At 47.1% G+C, this 21,051-nt stretch overlaps 1 protein-coding gene across 1 annotated transcript; it reads right to left on the bottom strand.

The window, feature by feature from the left end:
- Positions 1–6,025: 6,025 nt before the first annotated feature.
- ETV4 (ETS variant transcription factor 4) lies at positions 6,026–16,689 on the bottom strand. The gene is made up of 11 exons (XM_088519847.1): positions 16,558–16,689; positions 16,377–16,470; positions 16,192–16,239; positions 13,872–13,925; positions 10,546–10,672; positions 9,808–9,966; positions 9,357–9,592; positions 7,289–7,357; positions 6,916–7,085; positions 6,533–6,634; positions 6,026–6,308 (listed from the first exon to the last, which is right to left on the bottom strand). Exons 1-11 carry the CDS (start codon positions 16,600–16,602, stop codon positions 6,087–6,089), a joined length of 1,326 nt encoding a protein of 441 aa, XP_088375973.1. The 5' UTR covers positions 16,603–16,689; the 3' UTR covers positions 6,026–6,086.
- Positions 16,690–21,051: the final 4,362 nt, after the last annotated feature.

Raw genomic sequence — 21,051 nt, 5'->3', positions numbered from 1 at the left:
TGTTCTGTGTCTCCTCGGTGTTTTGCATCGTTTAAGAAACAGTTCTCAAAACAGTTTTTTAGTCATTCCTCTTATAAGAGAGGAATTTTTACACAGTGAGCACAACAGCAACAAAAAATGGCGATTAAAAATGTTTGTTCACAACCTAATTGTGTTCTGAATTACCAGATAAACGGTCTGGCGTAGGTTTGGTTCTTTACCCTGCTAAAAAGAATTTATTTTTGCGCTGTTGGACAGTGGCTCTTTTTGCTATCTTAAACATTTTCATATCCATTTGTGCTTTTTTATTTGTTTATTTATTTTTATGCAAGCCAAAGTAGAAAAGACTCCTGCTACTCAACTAGAGCATCTGTTATACTTGGACAGTGACACAGGTCAGACTGCGAGTCTTATCCTTCATCGCCATCTCCTGCGTGCTGAAGGCTAGTATATCAGCTGGTAATTAACCACATCCACTGTGTAGCACGGCTCTGTCTGTAAGCCTAAGTAGTTACAGATGTTTAGACTTTCTATTCAATATGTCATGTTTTATTTCCACTGGCGATGATCAGTGACATCACAACTGTTCAGAGGTTTTTGTTTGTTTGTTTATGCCAAACTTTCTCTTACAGCTAACACTTCAGTAAAACATAGTGAAACAACTCCATATTAAAAACAGATCGAGTGTGCCCAGTGTGCACTATGTCACGTTGAAGCTATCTGTAAATTTCACCTCTTTTTTTCTTTTGTTACAAGGAGAACTGAAATTCGTTATTTGACTCCATAGCTGGAGATGCACTTTTTTTTTTTTTCTTCAAAGCTGGGATATTTGCTAGTTTTTGTATAAAAGAGTAGAATGAAATTGGCTGAATGAAAATGTAATAGAATAAAACTTAGTTTTGCATTTGATTGTTTTGAAGAATGTTTCACAGTGAAAAGTGAATACATTTGAACTCTGTAGCTATGTACACAGCTGGGCAGGGGTGTTGTAAATACTGTTTTATTATGTTGTTATAAATACCAGGGGCGCTCTGGTAGCATTGCGTCTTTTTAAAGATTAATAAAGTGTTTTTTTTTTTTTAATTCAGAGAGTTTTTCATAATAGCGCTATGCAAAGCCTGTTGTCATATTGACTACTCTTCGAAGTAGTCAATATGTCAACAGCTGCAGCTGTTACTTTTTCCATGTTCGTTTTCCATGGAAATTTACACTTGACTTTCAAAAGGCAATGAAAGAGGTAAAATGAAAAATAGACATCCTGGAAGTACCAGCTGGACAACATTGACACTTTGAGGTATCTGTATTCCGTTTTTTGTTCTGTATTTGCTTCCCTAGCTTAGCTTCTTTTTGATTTTTAGTGGGGATAACGCATCAAGAAGGATTTTTCTTAAGCCAACAGTTGTTTTCTTTTTTGTGTGAATTATTTCTTGGTGTAATTTGCTACTAATATCCCTTAACGCATTTACAGAAACCTTTCCATTTGAATCTCAGCTGTTGTTTGGGAACACCTGACCTCTAAAACAAGATTGGGAAGCAAGAATGCTGGTTTACAGGATCACAGTATTTACATGTTATTTTAAGCATGATTTGCCTGCTTGATCTGCTCGATAGCCTCAGAGCAGTAACATTCCTGTGTCTTCTGCCTTTTTTTTTCTAGTTCGTTTATGTTGTCATGCCAAAAAGGGAAAATATGCTGCCTGATGCACTTTGTTCTGGCAATACTTATATCAACTGCAATAGGTATTTTGGCCTTTTGCTTCTTTGCTAGAGGAAAATGTTTTCCTTTGCTGTGGCAATGCTTGTGGGAACTTGTGTGCCAACTTGCCCATCTGAATTAACTAGATTATTTTAAATGGTTAAAAAGTAGGTTCTTCTTTTGGTTCATCTTGAGTTAAAACTGCATACAGTTTTATTCAAATCAATTTTACTATCGATTACACAAATCTCTTAAACGTAGGAGTTCTGCCCGCTGAGGCCCTGCGTCTAATCTGGAATGTTTTTGGAGATGTTACGGCAGTAGAGTGGCTAAAAACTTCCCGAATGATGTAAGTGCATATTTGTGCAGAGTACCTGAAAATGTCTGGGTCAGCAAACAAAAAGAAAAAAAAAAAAAAAAGGAATTGCTGTTCTCAGCTGCTGCTTCCCCGGGGTGGGTTCCATGCATGGGCTGTGCTGGCCCCAGCACCGGTGACTAGTGCAGCCACAGGACCCCCAGGCTGGGGCATCTCCCTGATTCCCGCAGCATTCCCAGCTACAGTGTTCAAGGAGACACCTGGGTTGTAAACAGGACAGGCAGTGACTGCCCAAGCACTGGGCTTGGCCGCGTCCTTGCTGGCGCAGAACGAGCTGCAGGTGCAGCAGGGTAAACGGGCGGCTGCTGGGGGCAGCGACTCCGTTCGAGGGGACGGTGCCTGCAGGCTCCAGCACCACCTGCCCCCGGCTGGTTTCCGTGTGTTGTCTCATTGTCACCAACAGGGTTTGGAGGAAAAAAAAAGCCCTCACTTGCATGTACATGTGCACACTCACTCTCACGCACACAAAGTCAACCTTTTGCCCTTAATTCAAGAAAGATAAATATGATTTTTACAGCCAGCACCACAGATGTTCCATCTGTTGGAGTAACTACCTTAACCTCATTAATGGGCTTGTTACCAGACCTGCAGTGACAGCAATGTGCTGCTTACACAAAGGGGGTTTTGTTTTTTACTAATGTGGTTTTCATGAGTTTTCTGTGACAATTGCAGGAGGTGGTGGTACTGATGCATTAGCAGCTTCTAGCAATTTCCCATTTATGAATGCACTGTTCTTTTAGGCCAGCAGGGAATCCAGCAAGTATCTAATTCTAGCAAATATGTTTTCTATGTGTATGTCTTGTAACCTACATCGATCTTCTGGCTGGCCTGTCCCTGCACTGGGAGTGGAGGTGCAAGGCTGGGTGAGCAGGTTTGTTACGGTTCAGGATGGGCTTGTAGCTCCTCAGCCATGGATCTGTCCCACCCTGGCTGTGCTTTTCAAGCCACATGGCAATAGCGGTAGGTGTTGTATATGGTCCCAAAAAGACAGTACACTTCTCATAACTCTTTATTTCCTTTCCATGCACTACTTAGCCCATAAAGAATGCTTTTCCACTGCCCTTGCTTTTCATTCTCCCTACTGCTAGTTATTTTGGAGCATGAAATATGTTGATATAAATATTTTCTTGTTTATCCTCAGCAAGTTGCCATCAGAAAGTCTTGTTGCTGTGTTCTTGAGGACCTTTGGCTCTGCTTGGCAACTCGTGAGCACGGGGGTTAATTCCTTCATTCTAAATGGCATGCTCTAGGGGCACAGCTAGGACCTGCTGTAATGTTACACATTAATTATTTAGTACGACCAGAAAGGAATTTTGCATCACCTTCTGGGTAATAGATTTATGATGCTTCCTGCTGTGCTTTGCACTGTTGCTGCAGCAGAAGCAACAGCAGCAAAAGCAACTGCTCTAAAGGGAGGGAAAGAAAAACAGCAACAACAACACAATAAAAATAAAAGCAAGCTAGGAACAAAATCCTGCAACAAGTTTGCTCCGTGCCCACATGGTGCCTCTGGAAAGTGCTTTGGAGGAGCTGGACGCTGCGGAGGGAGGAGGCGGCGGCTGGGCCGGAGGCTCTGGCAGCGGCAGCGACGCGGCCGCGTTCCAGCTCCCTCCTCGCGCTGGCCGGGGCTGTGCAAGAGCCCCGTACGGACGCAGGCTCCGCAGCGCTTTCCCTGGCCTCCTCCAGCATTTAGCCAGCAGCGGCAGCCGTGACTGCCTGGGGTCCCTGCAGGAGCTCACAGTGGTGCCACAAGGAACACTCTCATTGGATTTTCTTCCCTTTGGAGCCTGGAAAGTAGCAAAATAGAGCATCAACCTTTAAATCTAATTTAGCATTTATAAAACCAATATTTCTTCCACATTCTAACATTAGCCAGCCTTGGACTAACTTTCTCTCCTTCAGCCCATCTGCCTCTTGCTTTCCTACAGTAGTTACCTGCGTTTGCAGTACGACTGCAAAAGAAACCACCGCTTCTTGCTGTCCAGGGGAACGTAACTGCAGACAGTTCATCAGCCTCTCCTGTCCCAGACCTGCAGGTAAATCTTGCACAGGGAGACTGGAGAGAACGGCTGTTGCTGTTAAGCCCATGTAATTTTGGAGGATTTTCATGATAAAATTATCAGACCCAAATGCCTTGTCAATGCCTTGGAGAAATGCCACTCTTACCTTAGCAGATGCTTGGGAAGCTCATAACAGATATTGCTTCTCAATGAGTCAGCAGTGAATCATGAAAAGCAAATGGCCAAAAGCCTGTTAGCTTGGTACAAAATATCACATGCTTTTAGGATCCATGAAACCTGCATGGATCCGATTTGAGGAGCAACAGAAGGACCGAGGTGAGCTCCTGCCATCTCATCCCCTGCCCACGGGGGCTGCAGGTGGGTCCCACCTTCCTCTAGACGTAGAGGACTGTGGTCACAGGGGGGTGGATTTGTACTTCACGGGCGGGGAGCAGGCTGAGGGAGCACACTGGTCATTTCTTGAGCTCCTCCAAGATCCAGAAGTAGATGCACAAAGCTACAGGCTGGTGCCGGGAAGATACAGCAATCTCAGAAAGGGAGGAAAGCCTGCCCAAGGCACAGGCCAAAGATATAGACCAATTTATTAATTATAGTATTTTTACACTTATAAATAATAAGCACAGATTATGCCAATGAGGAGTCCTTTAAGTTCACTCCTAAGACCCTGGTGGAAGCATGCATGCCCCGTAGGAGCAAGGCAAGGCAGGAGCACTAGGAGATGCCAGGACACCAAGCCTCTGGCTTGCAAACACATCAGCAGAGCAGGCTGCTCTGAGGACGTGGTCTGCCCTTGGGCCAGCAGAGCTGCTCTTCCTGGCCCTCATCCCTTGAAAGAAATAGGGGAGAAGCCATGCAGGGGAGAATCACTGGGACCCATCAGTGGGGACATAGTGCTTGTTGAGAGATTTTCCTGAAAAAAATGGCCAAAGTCTTGGTAAGCTGCATGTGCTGCACTGGTCTGCAGGGATGTTCACTTGAACACCATGCCAGGACTTTCCTCAAACATGCAAACAGCTGCAGAGGTTAAGTCTAAATTCAGACATTAAGAACTTTGTTATGCTTTAGGTTATTTTGTAAAGTATTTTCTTAATACGCTTCCACCAGGTTCTTCTGTCTACAGTGATTTTCTTGACAGGCCCAGGATGGGCACGCTCGGAGTCTCAGGAGCTTTGCTGAAGAAGTAACTGAGCTGGAATAGCCAAGAGCCAGAACCAACCTCTGCAAGCCAGACGCGATAAGGAAGTGGTGGCTCTGGCCTAGCTACTTCCTGCATTTCCCCTTCCCAAAGGTGAGGTTGGCTTTAAGTGCAGTGCAGCAGCTCTGCTGCTCCCCTAAATGCATGTGGAGCCACGAGCTCCAGGGATCTGCTAATCCTGGCTCGTCCCTCCTACTACCCTGCCCTAAGCGAGCCCTGAATCCCAGCCAGCCCTGGCTTGATGCAGGTAAAGCAGGAGCAAACTCATACACATATTCCCCATTCCCACAAGGCGGTTATTAGCGGTTGGTGACCACTGTATTGCAGCCCTTCCAGGAAGAAGGCACATCGGCCCTGGTGGCAGCGTGACCACGGGGGTCAGATCTGTCCCTTGCTGCCGGTAGCTTGCACAGGGTTTCCGGACAGGTGCTGGAGGAGCGCAGCGAGCAGCAGTGTTGTGGTATCCTCAAAGGGGAGACAACTGTGGCAGCACCCATCTCCTCCCCGGCTGAAGAGAAGGACTGAGACTCGCTGGGCCTGGCTGGAGACGGCCTCTCCCCAGGCCGCCGCCGCTTCCCTGCTCGGAGCGGGTCTGCTCACCCTGCTGGTCGCACCCTGCCAGCCGCCGGCTCTCGTGGCGCGCAGGACCCTGGGGCAGCCAGCTGAGCATCCGCAGGTGGAGCCAGCCCTTGCCCGGGCCGACGCAGGCAGCCACAGTCCAGCCCCGCACCGCCCTGGGGACATGCTACGCTGACCAGGTACCAACCAAACGTCTCCTTATATACACACGTGGGGCATCCTGGAGGGCTCGCAGCAGAGCTAATAGGCATAGCCTTTGCTGTAAAGCTGCGGGGGAAGACTCCCAAGGTCCGGCAGGTAAGGCACGTTCTCGTCCAGGTGAGAAAGAGGCACGGTGTCCTCCTCGCTGATCTGCCGGTCAAAGTCTGCCTTCAGGGTCGGCCGCTGATTGTCGGGGAAGGCCAGGGAGAAGAGGGCTTCGGGCTCGCACACAAACTTGTACACGTAGCGCTCACCAGCTACCTGCGGGGAGAGACAAGCTGAGCAGCGCAGGCACCCGGCAGCAAGAGCGTGATGCTCCTTAGCCCGGAGCAGAAACACTGGCTGCTCTAGCCCTCTCCAATGCTCCTTAGCCCGGAGCAGAAACACTGGCTGCTCTAGCCCTCTCCCCCCAACCCGAGACACGTCACGATTGCAAACTTCTTATTACGAAAGACACAGGAACAAGGGCAGCTCTGCAAACTGACCTTCTGCATGATGCCCTTCTCATAATAGTAGCGAAGAGACCGACTCAACTTGTCATAGTTCATGGCTGGACGGTTCTTTTGGATGCCCCACAGCCTGGCTACCTGCAGAACAAAAGCACCAGGGTGAGTGAACATCTCTGAACCCATTCAAGGGCAGAAAAAAGAATGAGCCAGATCTAGTTCAAGGGAACGCCACTGCACCAAAGCACATACAAATGTTGAGGGTGGTTTTATAATAGAATCAAACAATAATTATTTAGCCGGAATGCATCTCTAATGGGGGCAAGATGTGAACAGATATTCCAGGCACATCTCCCAGCCACTGCAGCCCTGGGAGGGTGGCTTCCCCACTAAGAACGTCCGGAGAACAGAAACGGTGTCACCTCTTCTGGCTCAATGAGCTTGAACTCCATCCCTCTGCCAGTCCAGGCAATGAAGTGGGAATTTGTTGGATCATCCAATAAAGCCACAAGGAATTGCCAGAGTTGAAGTGAGCCCCGTCGATGGTATGGTGGTCCTTCACGGTATCCTCCAACTTCCTGCTTGATGTCTCCTGGTGAGAGTAAACAAGGTATTTCTAATGATGACAACCCTGCACCTCTTTGAAGAGCTTCTGCACTGTAGAAAAGGTGAAGGTGGCTGCAAGCTGCCTCAGGAGAAGCTGCAGGGTCTCTCCCACCTCGGCTCACATTTACCCTGGTCTGAGACTCGGGCTGCAAACCCACCATCCAAACTGGCAGCCATTCTTTCTCTCACCTTCGAATTTTTCCGGAACAACACAGACATCATCAGCAAAGGACCTCATCTGCTTGTCATAGCTGTAGCCTAGAAGAGAAAGCAGCACATGCAGAAAGGCTGGTGCTGAAGGGCAATGCAGTGCAAGTGCGAGGGAAAGGAAGACAGGCACCAAGTGTCTCACCTAGTGAGCCTTCAGTATTTGAATGGCCTGGATAACCCTCAACACTCATGTGTATGGATGGACAGCCGGGATCATCTACAGAACAATTAACAAGCTGTTTTACTGCAAAGCCCATGCAGGGGCAGAAGCATCTTGCTCCCCAGACATGGTCAGGTAAGGGCAGCTGCCAGACCAACGTCCAAATTGTGTCATCCCTAAAGGGCTCAGGGCACTCCAGGTAACTCCCTGGCTCTCGGCCATCCCACCACAACTTCATCTGCATTTCCTTCCTGTCAGATCACAGTACTGTACCCCTGTGACACTACCACATTGTGTCCCTCAGCGTAGCAGGGGTTTTCTGTCCCCACCCACACTCCATTCTCAATACAAAGTCTCAGGGAGTAGGCAAAAACCTCCACCTCAAAAGCTTCATTTAAGATAACTGGACTCTGCTACAGCTGTCACAGGTGAAGGAGGCATCACGTTTCTCTGGGGCCACTATGCTGACACTAAGGACAGCAGCAGCAGCTGAATGTTTAGGCCATCTCAGAAACATCGTTTCAGGTATTTTATGTGTCTCTGGCTTTTCACATCAAAATAGGGAATTCTTATGAACAATGGAAAAAGTATAAAGGTTAAAGCAATCTCAGTCTGAAAAGAACCAAAAGATCCTTTAAAGTCCTCTGTACAGTATACTTTGTTGCTGGGCACTGTAATTTATAGCCTCTGTGTCCTGTTTTTTTTTTTTCCTGAATCAAACACATTTTCCACCTATAATTGAAATGGAAACTATAACTGGGAGCTTTGGGAAGTTTTACCTCACATTTCCCTTGTATGCCTGTGTTTGCCTTAGTCAGACATTTTGCTGCAGCTAAGGGCAGAAGGGTACTGAGCTGACAGACTGTGTGTTATTACAGTCGTAAACCATTCTCACAAGAGCTCTTCTGCAGGTTGTGCATTTTCTTCCTGTCTAGGCAGAAAGACCCAGTGAAAGTGTGGTGTCAGCATGGCCACAGAAATGCATCCTATACCCACATGAGAGCTTTCTATTTCTGCATTTATTTATTCTACAGGAAACAAATTCAAAATGACCATTAAAACACCAGGAAACCAGAAGCTACCTGCCTACTAGGACAGAGTAGAATAGCAAGAGTCTGTGCAGGCCTGCTGAAAAATAACATTTCTCCCTTGTGGAAAGAAAGGGAATTGTTTGATCTGTTGGGTGTCTAGAGAACTTTATTTGGAATTATAACTCTCCCCCTGCCAATCGAGATCCTCTGAGGTCTCCAAAACTTGCTCTGTGCACCCTGGCCCTTGAGAAACAGCAGGTGGAGGTTGACACCTGCGAGCCGCAGACCAGCTGAGCTGCATTTGGCCCAGTCCAAGCAGTGCTGGCTCTGGGCTCGTGCCTGTCCCTGGAAGCAGCCAGGTTATTGCCAGCCACAAAAACCCAGAGCAAAGAGCTCTTTGCCAGGAGAAGGCTGGCTTATCTTGCAGTGAAACCTCCAACCCAGGGTACAGGCTGTCCTTGCCTGTGACCTACAGCCATGCGGGAGAAGCCAGGCAGATGTCAGCTGTGATGAGGAGGCAGCAGTGCTGAAAGCTGACACCCACCAGCTCATCTGGGAGAGCAGCGGCTTCGGATGCCTCCAGTTTATGTATGAAATTCCCCTGTCTCCGTGCAGGACAGAGGCGTGGGGCCCGGTGGCATGGGCAGGGTGGCCAGGGGCCAGGCTTTTCTGTACAGGCTGCAAGACATTTGATTCTCTGGTGCTGTTTGCAGAAGGTTTTCAGTGTAATTTCTCCAACACAGACCTTGCTTTGCTCACTCTCAGCCACCCACTGAGGACTCAACTCCCTACAAAACCAGGAGCACCCCTTCCTCCGGATTCCTGCCTTGCGCAGTCCAAGAGTCCTTCTGCCTACCTGAGTCGTACGTGTAGTCGGCCTGCTCCTGCTTGACCACCACGGCCGGATACTGGTGGTTGCCACCCTCCTGGCTCGCCTGCTCGTACCGGGGATCGTGGTACTCCTGCTTGAAGCCCTGAGGTGGGTACTGGAGGCAGGGCTCGGGCGCCTGGCGCGGGTAGGCAGCGTCTTGGGCCATGGCCGGCGTTGAGGGGAAGGAGCGGCACATCTCCACGGCCGGCTGGTAGGCAGGGCTGGAAGAAGGGAGAGCCCATGGGGTGGCAGCTCCTTGGCCATCCGGTCCCCGGTGCAGGATGGCTGGGGTGACCTCGGGCTGGTGTAGGGAATCTCGTACTAGGGACCTGGCAGCTGTGATTGCTGGAAGCGGACAGCTTTAATCTGGATGCCACAGCCCCTACTCCCCAGCCCACCAAGAAGGGCAGTGGTGCCTCCTCCTGGCATCACTCACCTGTTTTCCATGAGGTATCCACAGCTGGAGGTGGATTGAGGTGGCCCCGCAGGATTCAGGAAGCTCCTGTCCTGTCTAGGGAAGTGTTGGAGCGGTGACTGTAGCAGGGTTCCTGGGTTGGGAGACTTGATTCCAACTTGTCTGGTGTGATCATAGGCACTGGGACAGGCAAACAGACACCGGAGCATTACAGCTGTCCAGGGAGGACTTGTGGCAGCATCTGGGAGAACGTGGCAGCCCCTGCCTCCCCTCCCATCCAACCACTTAGGCCAGAAGTTTAACAGAGAAGCTCCTTCCTTTCTGATCGTTGTTTGGTACAGGGTGTGACGGCAACAACCCCTCAAGCAGAAAACTAGAGAAGGTGTCTGATCCAAGGAAGTCGCGCAGCAGCTCAGGCAAAACAGCCCCTTGTGGGACAGGTTTGGGAAAAAGAGGAAGAAATGGGGAGAGAGAAGGGCCTATGCCAAGCGTCGAGTCTGCTCTCAGCATGAGGGCAGCTGAGGGGCAGTGCAAAGGAAGAGCAAAGAGGCAGGCCCAGATCTATCCTGTTTGGGTCTGAGCTACCTGCAGCAGCGGACGGCAGCCTGGGCAGGATGCCACCAGCTGACCCACCAGCCAATTCATGTCACAGCACACCCGGCAGCCACACCAGGCTCTAGTAATAGCACCTCATCCTTAGATAAAGCAGCACTACTCGTTTCATAGCTGTGCCCATTCCTCCCTGTGCAGCTGTGTTACCTGGTGTAAAGGCACTGCTCGCCATTGCGGTACTGGAAAGGCTGCTTATGGCTGCAGGACAATGTGGGGTCCAAGGAGGGACTCTGGGGCTCCTTCTTGACGTTAGCAGGAGGACTGTGGAAAGCTACTGCGAGAGAGAAATGAAAGACCAAGTTAAAACCTTTCTTGTTTTGGGAAAGATGTTTGTGTCAGCCAGCAAAAAATGTGTTCAGATGCCACCACGTTGCTTCTTGTTCCACTGGCTCTCTATCAAGAGGGGTTCCTGCAGTTTCCTGAGCTCTGTCCTTGATTAGTGGGGTTCATATGGTATATCAGCCTTAAAGAAGCAGATTTAAGATTGTTAACATCCTCTGCGATAGCCCAGAGCACTGAGAAGGATTTAGGGTGAGCAATTTCCTAAACTGTTCAAGGCTGGAACAGATGTTTTCTGCTGTGTCCCAAGGGGTCCCACGCACACATTACACATTTCCATGCACTAAAGCAAAGATCTGATTTGCATTGTGTAAAATACTCTCTCATTGATGTACCTGGTAACCATGTCTTGTGAGCATCATTGCACTAAATTATGATCACTAATACAATGCCACGCTATATACTTCATAGTGACATGGTTTCTTCTGTAGGATTAGGAATTAAGGTTTTCCTAGACACAGCTACACAAGCTTCTGAAGGTTTCCTGTGGGAAAATGCTATTATATATATGGCATATTATTATAGACTTTCACCAGACCTTCTTGTACTCAGGTACCTTACACAAGTACTATTTTCAGAAGATCCTAACCATTTTAGATAGCTCAAATCTTTTTCAAAGGAACTCAGTGTTAAATTGCAGTAGAGAATAGAAATGAGTCCTTGCTTTCACTATAAAGCACCTCAAAGTTGGAAGTGGAGCTGTTAGGTACTTTCAGCAGTCTCTCCTTGAAGGATCTGATTTCATGACTTGTATCAGGTTTGTATTTCAGCATTCAGAAAAAAAGGCCAGGCGCTTCTGCAGGAGACTGCAGTTCCTGCACGGAAGGTTGCCAACCTGGTGCTCAGCAGCTGCCAAGATAATTTCCAAACACAGGTTTCCCACTGTTGAATCTCTTTCATGCTAATGGTCCAGCATCTCTGGAGGTAGGACTGGGGGAAACCTCCTAACCTCTCTGCTCATCCAAAACTCAAGTGATGGAAAAGAAAAAGGCAAAAGGCTCTGCCCTGTTTTCAGTGCTCTAGTCGCCAGTCATGGCCTGAAACAAATAAGTAGGAATATCTCTGGGCTGGTTAGGATTTCATAAGCAACAAATGTGGGTTGCAGTTTACAGGACCGGGAAGTAGGATGTGGGTATTATTAGTTCTTATGCTTAATTAAATCCAGCAGGGAGTAAAATTCCTTCACTATTTGCTCAGAAAAGCTTACGCTGGCTGAAGAATCATCAAGTGTCTTATGCCTTTGCCTCTGAGCAGAGTGAGCCCTGCTCCCACTGTCAAGAGGTCACGGGACTTAGGAAAGTAACCCGAGAAACAGTTCATAGGGAGGGACCTGCTCTCTGTGTCAAACTTAGTTCTGAATAGGACAAGCTCTGGTTCTTGCTTGCCCGTTAACTCCCACCTCCTCCAGCTGACACCATGCTGCTTGCAAAGAGTGGGATGTCCAGCACCGTGGCTGCCGTTTCACAGGAGGGAAGTCGCATCCTGACCTGTGAATAGCTCAGATTTGCCTGAGTCTCCCCTTGTTTCTGGCTCTTTCTCCTGCCTGGGGACAACAGGGTGTCAAACAGCCAAGTGAGCAGAGTGGTGTGTTCACAGACAGCTCTTGGCACCATCCAAACAAAGTGGGGGTGAGTCCACCCCCTTGACAGGCCTGGCCCACACCAGCAATGGATTTGGTATCCAAACACAGTTACTTCTGCATCTGTGCAAACAGCCCTGGCCCAGGGAAGAGCAGCAAGATAAGAGTGTCTTTCTGTGTCTATTCTATGCCTGGAGCACCAGTTCCCCTTCTGTCTGCAGCAGCTCTTTTCAATGCGCAGAGCAACCAGTTATATAGAACCACGCTAAAACTGCTGATGTGTCAACTGAGCCTAGGGAAAAAAAAAAAAAAAAAAGCTCTGTCCAGTACACTGAACTCCATTCAAGCCTCAAGAAGCTAAATGTGCTAGGAGCGGCCAACTCTTTCCGGCCCCTAATAGCTGGAACAGGCTATCGCATTACAACTGGCTCATTCATTCAGAGTGAAACATGGGACCAGCCCTCTCCTCAGCTCCAGGTCAAAGAGAGGAAGAAACAAGTTGTATGACTCAGAGCAAACCCAGCTGTGCTGCAGAGCCAACTCCGGGCGAGGGAGGTAGACCAGGACAACCAGGAAAAGCAAACCAGGACAATCAGGAAAAGCGCTTCATTTTACTTTTCACAGAGAAAAACAAACAAAAAGAAAAAAGAAGAAAAAGGAAGAATCCTGCTCCCCCGCAGGTGGAAAGAGGCATCATTGTGGGAAGAGCTGACAACAGCTTTAAACGGACACCTCTGCTCTCAGTGAGCTGCCAGACGTGAACAGCCCAGGGAATGGTCCAACGTCTCCTGCAGCTTTGGCAAGCCTGTCCTGGTCCAGGCTCGAGTCCTGCAGCTTCTTGCAATGCACAGCTACTCCAACAAAATATTCCAATGTGGGATGTGGTGAGGACAGGCAGGACTACATGGCAGTGGTGCAGGTGGCTCCTGCACAGGCACCTGCCCCCATGCAATGGTCAGGGGCTCCACCATGGGGGATGCTTTGTCCAATAACCAGAGCAGATGTCTGCAGTGCAGTTTGTGCACTTCTGTGCAATCACATGCAATAATTCGGCTAAGAGCAGAACAGTCAGGGTGGCCAGCAGAGCTCTTTGGGGTACCCTGGCCTTGCACTGCAGCTTACAGCAGCCAGGGCCGCAGCCTCAAGGGACCGTCCTGGAAGGCATGCTCAGCCAGGGGCCGCAGAGGTGAGCGGAGCCCGTGCCAGTCACAGCACCCTTCATCCCACGTACTCGTTAACGAACTTCGCTCAGGGCGGGGGTAATGCCGCAGATTTTTACCTTTGACTGTCATAGTAATGCTTTCTTCTCAGGGATGTTCAGGGATGCCTAATTAGTCACACATACTCGAGCTATGATGTTCATTCTTTGAGACCCGTCAGCATATGCGTTTGCCCTGCCAAACGTGGACAGTTCACTTGTTCTTTCTCACTGTCACAACCATGTAGGAACGGAACGAGTACCTGGGCCTCGCTCACATCTCTGTCTCAGCCACATCTGTTTAGCCACATCCTCCCGTCCTCCCCTGAGAGGTGCCCTCACCCTCATGCTACTTACAGTTCTCTGAATGAAAGTCAGGCACAAATTGCTCATCGCTGTCTGGAACCTGAGCTGCATGGGGAACGGAGAGGAGAAGAATTAGATTGCGCACTTTTTGTGGTGTAATTAACAGTAAGGCCGAAATTGGTCTATGCAGGGAAGGTCTGAGCTTTCTGCTGGCATGTGCTTTAGAGTGGTGTTGTTTCCTCTGGGGATTAATGAATACATCTCCTCTGCCTGCAGATCTACTCTTATCAGCCTGCCAGTTTCTTTCCCTCTTGTATTTGCTGCATTTCCTTGGTCCTTCTCCTGCAGTGGCCAAACGCATCCAGACGTACTGGCACCTCCTATACTCCAGCCCTTCCTGTGTCCCATGTTTTGGGACTCTGCTAAGCAGCTCAGCATAGCACAGGATTTTTTTTTTTTGATCTTGTTTGTCACTGCTGACCATCAGCAGTCTACAGACACACATTTCTGCACTAAGCAAACAGAAGCTGTTTCCACACCCTTGCTTCAGCCTAGCTAGAAACGGGGCAGTACAGACTCCTCTCCCAGCTGCTCTTGGATCCCCTGGGTCAAGCCCCAATCCAGCTATGAACCCCCTCACTTCAAAAAGCTCAACCAGGACAAGAGCATCGAGATACCCTGGTTTGAACTGCAGGGTCCAGAACTTCTCATAGCGGGTCCCAGCTATCTGCTCATACTCAGCCAGTGTCCAAGACATGCCTCAGCATGGTGTGCAAGAGCTGCTTTGGTATGGAGCATGCTGATAGGATTGATTTGGGCTGGAAGACAGCTCTGCTTTTCTTTGCTAAAATACCTTTAAAGGATGAGAATTGAAGTAGGTTTTTTATGCACAGGAGAAAGATGACACCACTAATGGATTTTACTCCTTTTCCCACTTGAAAAAAAGATCCTTTTTTTTTTTTTTTTCTCCAGTCAAAAGATAGGTTGCCAGGGCTGCAAGGAATGTATCTGCTGCTCCTGGAGTATGACATACTCTCTCATTTAGTCTCATTCCCATGAAAAAATCTGACCTTCTGAGCACCAAATATTGAATAGTAATTTAAAGAAAAAACTCTGAATTTTCATCCAAAGATTTCTTTGAATTTAATGAAGCACTGACTGGCATGCAAAAGGTCTGGTGCTTTTTATGGTTACAGTTCAAAACCAGGTACCAGGAAACCTGGAGTCTGTTCTCAGCTGTGTGATTTGAGCAAGCCATAGGGAATCCTAAAACTTAGAATCTACCAGAACCCAATTCTGAGGCAACTTTATCTGACTGGCAGCTCAAGGTTTTTGAACATTTAAGAGAAACTACTCTAAAGCCAGTGTGCACACTTAGCACTTCTATTAGATGAGTGGCAACTAATACCTGTTTTTGTCCTGTGTTGTAAACTAGACTGACTATTTTAATCCTAAAAGAGCTTCCAGACATTGCTTTTGCATCCTTATAATCCTCACATTCTTTAAAATTGCCCAATCAAAAGCATTTCTTTTCAACTTGAAATAAACATAAACATTTTAAAAGTCTTTTTCAGTTGGCAAATACCTTTTTTGAAGATGTTATTTTCTGAAGAATGATTTGACAGATTGTCCTTCCCTAGTGGCAAAATTAGGGGAAATAACTTTGCTCAAAATGCTACATATAACAGCTACGGTGATATAGTTGTTAAATGTCACTACCACACTAATTTTATACTTATCAAGACCTTATACTGGATAATACATGTTGAATCTTTCAGAAGACAAGCTTTTTGCAATGCTGAAGCTAAAGGAAAATGATCAGACTGCTCAACATTATTTTATTTAATAGGGCTCCTAGGATTTGAAATTTTCTCCTCTTTGAAGTCAAAAGGCAAAATAATTTAAGCATCAAAGCTGAATGCTGTGTTGAAAGACAACAAAAATCCAGAAAGGTCCCATCAGAGAAATATCTTTAAAAATGTTAAGGGTATTCCTCAGATCCTCAGATCAAAAGAATGGTTTATTATTTAAGAAACCATCCATGCCTTAGCAACTAACAAAGATAAGTGACTAATTAGCACAAAATCCCAGCAGTTGCAAGTAAAGCCTGAAACAAAAATTTTAACTAGGAAAATGGGCTAACAGCCAAGTTCCATTCATAAGCAAATACCCAGCACAATAGTGTGATTCATGATCCTTCATTTACACAAGCCAGAGGTTGGCAAGGATAAAAAAAAAATACTTACTGTTTGGAGCTAGTCAAACAAAGCAAAGGAAGAATAGAACAAACATCAAAAGACAAATGACTAAAAGAAAGAAAGAGGGAAAAAAAAAAAAAAAAAAACCAGCAAAGCAAGGAGAAGGAGCCTACCTTCCGTCAGCCAAGTCTCCTGGAACTGGCTCAGATCCTGGAAGAGCTCTGCAGGGGAAGGGAGGGCTGCTCAGCGCAGTGCAGGGGGCGCGGACGGGGATGCTCCCGCGCTCGCACGGCGGAGGGGGCCGACCCCGGCCCGGAGCCTTCTCCTCCCTGCCGCTCCCGTCCCCTCCCCCGCTCACCTTCCGAGTCCTGCGCCGGCGCCAGGCCCGGGGCCGCGGGTCTCCTCCGAGCTCCCGTCTGAGCTCGACGCCCGGTAGCCGCGTGGCCCGGCGGCTGCTGCGGGAAGAGGGATGAGAGCGGAAAGTCCTGCCCGGAGCGGGTCCGTGCGCGGCCCCCCTATGCGGAGGGTCCGCTACTCACCTGCGGGAACGTGAACGGCACCTGCTGGTCCAGGTAGCCCTTCATCCCGCCGGCCGTGCGCTACCTCGCGGCGCGGAGCTGCCGGCTCTCTGAGGGCACCTGCGGAAGGCACAGGCGGCGGCTGGCGGTGAGCGCGGCCGCGGGAAGCTGCGGAGCCAGCGGCCGCGGCGGGACAAGGCGCCCCGGCCCCCTCCGGGCCGGCGGAGGCGGCGGTCGCGCCGTAGCTCCCGGAACTTGGGCGACGAGGCGGGACGGAGCCCCCCGCGCGCGCCCAGGGCGCTGCTCGCGCCCGCAGGCCCCGCGGAGCCCCCGCGCTCAGCGGCCCGCGGCCCATGCGGAGCCCCGGCCGGCCCGCCCCGGCGGCTCAGGCCGTCGTGCGCCCGGGGGCGGCCTCCCCGCGGCGACTCGCCTCGCTCGCGGCGCGGCTCCCTCGCTCCTTTGTTTCATTGACTTTGTGAATGAAGTCCTGGGCTGGGGAATGCCCACCAATCCCGTCGCCTTTTGGCCCTCACCCAGGGAAAGGGGGCGTCGCTTTAGCCTCCAGGGCCAATCAGATCGCAACACTCTGGTATTCATTCACAAATGGAGCGCCCATTCATAAAAAGCTCCCGAAGTTCATTCATGAAAGCCTGCGCAGGAGCTCGAACCACGCCGAGCGGGCCTGGCACAAGTACGTGTCGCTCCCTCTCTCAGACTCCCACACAATATGACACACAACCAGGCTGACAGCTCTCACACTCACTGTAGTCCTTCTAAAACAGCTCTAAAAGTATATTCAGTCCTGTTCTGAGGAAGTTTTTCAAGTTTTAACAAGATTTTGAAAACATCTCATTTATGCATCTGGCGATACAGTAATGAAAGCTACCCTTGGCTACGTAAACCAATTTTGCAGTTATGAAACCAGTATTATTGTTATAAAAGACAAGAAACAAATGTCTAGTCTCTGAATTTGCACACTGCAGAAGTTTTTCTGCATATTTGTGCCCAAAATACATTCTGTCTGCTGCCATGTGCATGTATAGTGTCCTGTCAGCTGTCAGCTCTCTCTTTCTTTCTTTTTTCTTTTTTTCCCCTTTTTACCTCTTTTAAAATTCCATTATATTATTATATTTAATGTTTGTTGGTCCTGTTTTTCCCACAGATATATCAGTAATGATTGTCATGGAGTTATACCAGGATAGTCATTAATATAATTTGATCTTTTGCAAGAGAATTAGATACTCAAAAGAAGGAAAGGGGTAAGTAATCCATAACACTGAATGGAAACTATACATTCTTGACATATCTTCTCTGTAAGTAACACCATCAGTGTGACACAACACTGTTAATTATTAAAAAGGGGATATCTGTTATAGAAGCAGTCCGTTATATATTGATTCTTCTGCTAAATCATGCTCCGGCACCAGCGTAACCAGGAACTGATCCTGCCAGGAAACCTTGTAAAAATACAGTTCTGCCCTGTCTGTGAGAACAGAATGAACGATATGCTAACTCTCAGGCAGTTTACAAGCAGCAACTGCTCCTGCTTTCCCAGACATTGCAAATTGATTGTTTAATGCAGCATTTGAACACACTGCATATTGCAATATTATCACTGGAATATTATTTCCTGATGTGTGAAAGTCTCTGAAATATGTGAGTGAATTTTCTGAGTATTTATCAGAGACTGTCAGGTTGGCGTTGTGCAGTTTATACCTTAAATGCTGTACAAACTTTAAGAGTCTACAGAGAACTATGAGAATTTGCACTTTTTTACTATACATATCATAGCAACATATGAGCTTGTCTCTTGTTTTTTAGTAGTCTGATTCCTGGGTAAAAGAGAATAAAACTGCTGTTATTTCAGATTTGATTTCAACACATACATGTGCTCTGAACTCTAAACCGGATGGGATTTTCTACTGTGATATTTGTTTACTTTACAGTGTTCTGATTTCCCATTCTCCAGAGCTGCTGATGCCACAGCCTTTTTGTTTTGTTTTGGCCTTGGGCAATTCATTTAATCTCTGTATGCTTCAAATGTAGAGATTATGGTATTTTGTACCTACTAGGAATCTAGAGAAGGTCAAATCTGAATGACATGTTAGATATGACAGTGAAGAGATTATATATAAGCAAAAAAAGAAATACTTAAGTTTAAAATAGTCTTATGTTACTGCAGCATGTTTGTCTCCTGCAGCCTGGGAGCCCATCTCAGGTAAAAATGTGCTGCTGGCTGTGCCTTTGCAGCCCGTCAGGAACCTGTATGGGGTGGACCTTATTTTCAAGAGGAATGTTTGGACATAAGTGAATAAGAAGGAGCAGAAGAGTGCAGGACAGACATGAGCTGCAGCGCTGGACTGTTTGCATTCAAAATAATAAAGACACCGGTTGTACTAACCAGGAAGCAATGCTTTTTTTGTTGTGGTGACTAAGATGTGTTGCTAATACTGCCACTGACTTCTACAGTTTATCAGAGTTAGATTAGGATCCATACCATCCTATATATACTGGCACCTCTCTATAATGTTACAGTGCTTACATGTTCACATAGGCATGTTTACTTGGGACCGTACAGACTCAGGTAAGATGCATGACATTTTCCTCAGGCCTATTAAAGTACTCTACAGAAAAAAAAGAACCGCGTAAAAATTTTCAAGGGCTACACAGACTTAGGATCTTGAACAAAGCTTGCACTTTTTAAAGTTATTTTTGAGCCTGTGCAAAATGTCATACAGCCGAATTAGAAGATGATATTAATTAGAGCTGGACGTACTGGAAGCTCAGGGGAAAATTACTGAGAACTCTGTGCTTCCAGATTAAACCTTCTTATTGTAAGTCTTATGTTACAGTAGCTCTTACTCTAAAATCTGCTCCTAGAGCAGTTTCAGGTTTCATCATCATCTTTGTAATTATCTAGCAGCAAAAACTTGGAAAGCTTGAGCCTCAGTGCTAAGAAGGTTAGAAATAATAGGCATGTGGAACTAAACTGCTGAATTTATCCTTAAAAAATCATGATTTTGGTGAATTTCAGGAGATTTGGGGACTTTTCTTCACATTTGAGCAGCTGAGTCTAACAGTAGTGTGAACAGATTTCTTGTGATCCTTTTGTTTTGGGCAACATTTTGGCTTCACTGGGCAGAGCTCACTAGGCTGCTTCTGGGTTCCAGCATGTGATCCAGGCAGTAACCAGCGAGAAAAAGAACAGAAGCATAAAAATTACAAAAATGAAAATTTATTTCCCCTCCACTGGCGTGGCCAGTTTAGTGTATTTATTTGAGAAATTTCAATTATATTATGAGTTCCTAGGCTGGAAACAAATAAACAAAAAAAGCATTTCACTTTAAGAACAAAGAAGTCATTAAGCCACAATAAAAAAAGCAAGACAAGCATGCCTTTAAGGGGGAGGAGGGGCTGTTTATGCTTTAAATGAGCCCACCTGCTTCCATACTTCTCTCTCTGCTCTATAGCCTCCCTAGTGATCTATAGGTATCCTTCCTTACCTTTTCATAAAGTTGAAATATTAAACACAGTTGTTAGTTAATATAAACTTTGTGCCCTTGGCCTTAAACAGGGCATAAGAGAATACTGAATGCGGTGAAGTTCCTGGGAAAGATGGTGATTTCGTATTAAGGAATATTCAGGATCTGCAAAAGGTTGGTAGAAGTTAAAAGTACCAAATTATGTAGCTCACTTGCTTGGCAATGCTGTCTCTGTTCCTCTTGTGCTTGCTTTGGAAACTGCTGTTTTTGTAAGATAATGGTAACAAAGTGATAAGGCTCTATGACTATTAAAGTTAACGGTCTCCTTCCAACAACACAATTTCTTTTTAACAATGCAATCAGATAACGCTGTATGTGGTGACTATGTCCAGTGATCAGAAGCTTTGTTAGATAGCTAAACTGAACACTACTTTTAGTCCTTTTTATTTTGCAAACTGCATCTTTAAGACTTGCTATGATGAGTAAGAAAAACATCCAGTTTCCTGGAAGGATGCTTGGCAGTGTCCTCATCTTAACTTGCACTGAGACAGAAACAAAGCAAGGCTGTACCCAGAGGAGCCCCAGAGCAGGTTTGGCATAAGCAATCCTGTTCCTAGAAATAGACTGTCAGAAAACTTGGAAAGTCTACATTGCAGACAGAGGTTATTGATCAAAGTCTGAAATGCATGATGTACTGTATTGCTAGCAAATTCTTTTTTTCAGGGATGTAAACTGCAAGTGTGTTGTTTTCGGTCTTCTCAGGCTGTAGCTTCTCTGCAATCTGTAAGAAACTCTGTGGTAGCCTGGGTATTTATCACTGTAATTTCACTATCTAATTTCAAGATGTTTTTGTGCAGTGCCAGTGGGACAGGAAAATTCACCCCAGCTGTAGAGTTTTGCTTATAAAACTTGCTGCACCTTTTGGATCAAGGTGACTTTTTAGAGAGCAATGTGGTCCCAACTCAGAAGGACTCATCTGGGCATTGCACCATTGTGGCTGCTTTAGGTTCAACACAGTGACTCTGGGGAAAGT

The sequence above is a fragment of the Tinamus guttatus genome, unplaced genomic scaffold (genome assembly GCF_059628265.1).
Source record: "Tinamus guttatus ecotype Peru unplaced genomic scaffold, ASM5962826v1 Tinamus_guttatus_pri_ptg000075l, whole genome shotgun sequence".
NCBI lineage: Eukaryota > Metazoa > Chordata > Aves > Tinamiformes > Tinamidae > Tinamus > Tinamus guttatus.
This window is presented reverse-complemented; position numbering and strand designations above follow the sequence as displayed.